Raw genomic sequence first — 6,098 nt, 5'->3', positions numbered from 1 at the left:
AAACTGATTTATGGATTGCTAATATTTTTGTCTCCCCAACTAGTGTAATTCTGCTGAATCCAACACATTGAATGTTTTTATAATGATACTGTCATCTCTCCAGAAGCATGGCCTTCTCATGTGCTATTTAGACTTCTTTGTGTGCATGTGTAGGGGGGGTAGTTTTAAAAAGTGGGCTGTTTTTACTTTTAGACATAGTAAGTGCGTTTGAGTTTACATTAAGATTTCCTATATATTTAAATAAAGCAAACTCAAGATATATGAGCTACTTTAGCAGAGGTTGATTTGGTGTCTGTGGATTGTTTCACAGGAGTCTGTTGGTGAAACAGTATTTTCTGGAAGTTCTGATAACTGCTAGTTAGTAATCTACACCAGCTTGATGTGAGCAAATGCTAGACAGACTGCCTAATTTACTTCTGTCTGTTTGGATCCCTAGAACCTGGTTTTCTTCCCCCTTCTTTAAAATATTTAGCTTGGTAGGGTTTTTTTTTCCTGTGGCAAATAACATTTAGAGCTGCTTCCTCTCTTGCCCTTTCTTTAAAAGTGACTTTTTTGTTTTTTGTGTTTTTAATATTCCTTAGTTTTAAATGGGCAGAACAATTTGAAAGAGGAATAGCAGACTGGTAAATAAGCTTTCAAATTTTTTGTTTCTGATGGGCATGTTAGACTTACGACCTAATTAATTTTGTTCTTGAAAACAAAGAAAACAAGATTTACAGTTCTGCTCTTGGCACAATAATGATGCATTTCTAAGTAGAAAACTTCAGTGGAAATTTTGTTCTAGATAATGAGCAACTCTTCTGAAGCTGAAAATGGGCTTGGTGCTGAGACGGAGGAATTGGCCAAAATTGACGTTGGGTTGGACTGGTTTACCTGATAAACTTGCAAAGTTTTGAAGTGTCGTATGGATCTAAATTTAAAAATAAACTAATAAAAAGTTGTTATAACCGTGGAGCTAGAGATAATGAATCCTGCTTCTCGTGTGAAGACTATTAAAATTCTTTTAAATTTAAGTAAGACTTCGAACCAAAAACTCCAGTTCTTTTACTTTGTAATTTCCATATTTTCCTTTGGTTATTTTACTCTAATATTCCTGTGGAGGAGATCTAATAGAGTTTTGAACTTTTCAGGTTACTACTCCAGGTGTTAAACAAGGACCAGCTTCACAGTCAGCACCTCAGCAACCAGTAATAGCTGACAAGCAGGCAGGTCATGAGCCTGCCTCTCCTCGAAGTCTTCAGCGCTCAAGGTACATTGAAATACTTGTCTGTACTGTATTCTGTTTTCATTCCAGATCTACCATATATTGTATATGTTGCAATTGTGAGGGTTTTCTTGGCATATTTGTTGAAGCTGTGATTTAGCTCCACTGCTGCTGAAAAGATGCAGCCGAATAACTTTAGTACAGAGCTAACGTGCTTGCTTCTCCATTTTAGGATTTGCATGCACTATTAGTGGTCTGTTCACAGAAGTAAAACTGAATTCATGTTTCTGCCCTGTCGTTCTGGAGTTAATAAAAGAAGTGATTCTCAGTCTTCTGAAAAAGTGGATTTCTGAGTTTGGGGTTTTTGTTTATTTCTGTGTGGTTATAGGATTAAATGCTTGAATGGTATTTGACTGGCTCAGAGTTGGATGTTTGTGGTTTCTTGCTATAGTGTAGATTAGATCTTTAAATTAGTAATTAAGAGCTTCTGTCTGACATGTGATTTTTCTGCCTTAACGGAAAACATTAAGTAGGCTTCACAAATGCTTTTCCTTAGGCAGATTTTTTTGTCCACATCACAGCCTGTTCAAATGTTGCATGATACGAACATTTAGCCTTTGATTTACAAGACGGGTTTAGAGTCTGTATATTGTCTGACATTTCTTTTGCGGAAATGGGTTTTTCCTTCTGTAGGATGCTGTGGATGTTACCACCTTAGATGCCATCTAAGATTAGTCTTAGATGTCTGCGATGGAGTCATAGTCTAGAATCTTGGCAGGAGAAAGGACCCTTACTTGTAGATTTCCTTGAAAAAGTGCACCGTCACTGAGTTTCCAAAAGTCTGCAGAGTTGTACTTTCTAAAAGCTATTTTTTTACAGTGGTTTTACAATGGTTTTTTATCATGGGTTATGACACACACAAAAAATCCCTTTCCTTGTCAGCATCCTTGAGCTTCATGATGAAACTTTCCAGATCATAAAATAGTCATGTCATTTATCTATGCTTTGGGACTAATAAAGACAACCTCTTTGACTTCTGTCTTATTTATATGCTAGCTAATTGCAGCATTTTTTCAAATAAAAAATCTAGAATAAAATTTTATTTGTGATTGGCAGCTCAGTCCCGGTGAATAGCCTCATTGAAGACTCAGCTATGATACTGATCAGTTTGTGAGGGTACAAACAGAAGCAAGTGAGAAGTTTTTTAGTCTTTTAGAATTGGCTATCTTACGCATACTTGATGTGGATCTTTGGCAAATGTCTTATCTGTAGTTCTGTCTATATTATGGTTAGGTCCTCTCTATATTGTTAGTCTGTCAGCTTCAGCCTCTAGCAATTATGTATAGTGGTGTTTAAATCTTTCTGAATAATAGCATCAAAAGTTGATTCTTAACGACCCGCTGAACCTTTTTGGTAAGGAGCAGTGAGGTTGTGGGGCCTGTGAAGGAGAAATGTTCCTTTTTGCTGATCCACCTTTCCCTATAGGAAAACTTTTTAAGGAAGATAGTGACATACCCTTGGGACCATTCACTGTGGCTTGGAGTCTGTTTGAAGTGATACTAGTGGACATTTTGCCTGCTGTTGCATACCTTCACTTTTTTAGGTTGTAGGATCTGCTACCCTGGCATAACCCTTAACCACAACCACTTCTCTTCAGAGATCTACTAGCCCTTTACAAAACATTGTTCCACTTTGCATCAGCGTTTTGCTGGAGAGGGTAAGCTGAATTTGTCCTAGCAACGGCAGAGGTGAAGCAAAGGGACCATGCAAATAACACCCTCTCATATTTGAGGAGGAGGCAGGTGAAACAGTATGCAAGCAGGGGAGAGCGTGTAGCCTACTGTCAGATATCGTGACAATATCCTTACCTAAAAGATTTGATAGTAGTTGGTATTATGTATCTTTCAAATTGTTATGCATTTGTGACAGTGACAAATCGTGAATCACTAGTTTCTTGTTCTTTAGGAAGTGTCTCATTTGCAGAAATACAAGATTAAGGAACAGGTAATTTGAGAAACATTAATGTCTGATATTTTTTCCCTTTAGTGAAGGGGAGTTGAAAAAAAATGGACCAGTTCAGACTTAGGTATAATCATCCAAAAAAGACTTGCTATGTCCAGGCAGTGTTTTTGAATTGATACAGAAATAAATGTGAATGAGGAGTGCTGCTGGGACTAGCTTTTATAGACATGAAGAACAACAAAATGAATTGTGGACAGGTAATCTAAAAAGTTCTGTAAATTAAGTGTTTTTTTTTTTCCCTATGTGGTGCCAGTTTGGATATGGATTCATTATGCAGGAATTGGTCACAGTTGCATTTGTTTTGCTTTGCTTCCCTTATTATCGAAGATTTTAAGCAAATAGACAGTGCTCCCAGACCAGACAAAAAATAATTTCAGCTCCAAGAAATATGTAAATATCTATTGATAACTTTAAAGTTCTGAACATCTCTGTAGGTGGTGTAATGAGCCTTCTGTAAGATATGCCCTGAACTATAGATACTTTAATAATAGAATTGAGTACCTACATAATTAAGAGTTAGTTTCACCAGGTATCCTTACCTGGATTATTTTTATTTCCTTAAAGAGCAGAAAATATTTTTCCTTTATCTCTAGAAAATGCAGACATGCTAGGGGAAAGAGGGTTGAGCCTTTCAGGAGGTGGAATGAATGATTTTGTAGTTGTAGTAGTATGTTTCAGAACCATCCATCTTTTTTTCCTCCCATGTTCATGGGTAAACATTTTGGCCTTAGTTAAAAAAAAAAAAAAAAACGACCTAACATTTTGTTACCTGTGGCGTAGACTATTTTGAACTCACTTAGCAGTTAAGGTATTTGACTGGAGCATTGGAGCATTTAAAAATAGAACAGCAATTTGGAACTTCCTCTGTCATTGCTGTATTAGCAGCTCCCCCTGCTGTTAATGTGGCGGTGCTAGGGAATTTTATGATAGTATATTCTATTCATAATTAAGGTACAAATCTATTTTTGAAAACCTCATGGGTTTTGGTTTTTCCCTGGAACATTTGTGATATGTTGAAGAGATTTCTACTGATTAAGTTCAAGTAAGAGAAGTCAGATTGATAAATGAGGGAAAGAGAAGTAATATGAGGCTTTGGTCTCCTTCCAACAAAGGCATAAGCACTGAAGATAAAGTGTCAATCCCACTTAGTTAATAAATGTATCCTTTCTCTGTATTGTCAGTCTGATGATGCTGTATGAGTACATAGAATAATTAAATTGAAAGGGATGTCCAGGTGTCATCCAGTCCAAGCCCCTATTTAAAGTTGGACCAGCGAGATTGGGTTGCTGATGGCATTGCCCAGTTGATTTTTGAATAGCTGTAAGGACAGAGTTTTCATAGCCTTCTTGGGCATCTTCTTTCAATGTCTGACTACTCCTATGGTAAAAACATATTTTTTATATATATATAATTTGAATTTCCTGTATTGCACCTTGTGTCCCTGCCTCTCGTCCTATCACTGTGCACCTCTGAGAAGAATCTGGCTACATCTTCTCTACAGCCTTCTATTACGTAATTGAAGACTGCAAGAATATCCTCCAGCCCTCCTACTCGGTTCTTCCAACTTATCCCAATGTGCCATGTTCTTCAGCTCCCTAATCATCTTTGTGGTCCTCTACTGGGCTCTCTCAGTATGGCAATGTCTGTCTTGTCCAATTCTGGGCTCCCAAGTACACAATACTCCAGATGTAATCTTGCAAGGGCTGAAAAGAGAGAAGGAATTGCTTTGCTTAGCCTGCTGGCCTCACTCATGTTAATATCAAATGTGGCCTTTGCTGTAGAGATGGGTATACTGCTAACRTGCATTTAATTTGTCCACCAAGATCTTTGGATTCTTTTCTGCAAAGCTGCTTTCCATCTGCATTCATATCCAGCACCCGCCCTATACTATTTCATGATACATTCTATCCTAGCTGCTTTGATTTTGAATTTGCCCTTTTTGAACTTGGCTCCAATTCAATCCATTGACCTGAGTATTGATCAGTGAAGGACGCTGCTAGTCACAGACTGTTGGTTGGACTTTGTACTGCTGGCTGCAACACTTTCAGCATGTCAGTCCAGCCAGTTTTTCATCTACTGTCCTGGTGAAGTATGGATAGGATAAATGGACTGTCAAGTTAGAAAAATACAGCAGGACACCATGTCGGAAGCCCTGCTGAAGTCAAGGTAAAAAAACGTTGCTACTTTCCCCATGTACACTAAGCTAGCCATCTCATCATAGAAAACAAGTTGACCAGGCATAACTTGCCCTTGGCAAATCCGTGCTGACTTTTTAAAATGGCCATTTTGTGTTTCATCTTGGAAAGAGCTTCCAAGATGATGTACTCTGTAATTTCCTCAGGGACTGAGGTTAGGTCAGCTGGCTGGTAATTCCCAGATCCTCTTCATTGCCTTTCCAGAAGATGGGTGTAACATTTGCTTTTTTTCCCATCATAAGGGGTCTCAGTCAGTCACTTGAAAGGTCATATCTTTTAGAGGTGATAGGTGGTGGCTCAAAATGACATTGGCCCTCATTACCTTTGAGTGCATACCATCTGGTTGCAAGGATTTGTTGAGTTGGCATTGAGTGCTCCCTCATTCTTCCTCTGCTGTAGATAATGCTTTACTCTCATTAACTCTGCTGACATGCTCCAGAATGTGAGAAGTTTGAGGGCAGACCATAGCCATAAAAACAAAGGCAAAAAAAAAGTTACTGAGCATCTTGGCCTTTTTCATGCCCTTTGTCACTAGGATAACCCTGCCTTATAGAAGAGTAGACCCACATGTTCTGTAACCTTTCTTTTGGTGCTGATATACAGCATTTCTTACCCGTCACATTTTTCTGTACTTTCAACTCCAATCTCAAAATGTAAATGCCTTTTTTTTTTTTTTT

The 6,098-nt window shown here is 38.1% G+C and overlaps 1 protein-coding gene across 3 annotated transcripts in view; it reads left to right on the top strand.

Moving 5' to 3' along the window:
- Positions 1-6,098, top strand: part of WAC (WW domain containing adaptor with coiled-coil) — a 62,861-nt gene that overhangs the window by 47,957 nt on the left and 8,806 nt on the right. For all 3 annotated transcript variants that reach the window (XM_085318275.1, XM_085318274.1, XM_085318273.1), the window contains exon 11: positions 1,131-1,249. In XM_085318275.1, the coding sequence (XP_085174401.1) occupies positions 1,131-1,249 (119 nt within the window). The remainder of the gene's footprint in view (positions 1-1,130; positions 1,250-6,098) is intronic.

This window comes from Rhea americana, unplaced genomic scaffold (assembly GCF_003343005.1).
Source record: "Rhea americana isolate MKP2758 unplaced genomic scaffold, rheAme1 scaffold_53, whole genome shotgun sequence".
Lineage (NCBI taxonomy): Eukaryota > Metazoa > Chordata > Aves > Rheiformes > Rheidae > Rhea > Rhea americana.
Note: the sequence above shows the minus strand (reverse complement) of the source record. Positions and strands in the feature narration are given on the sequence as shown.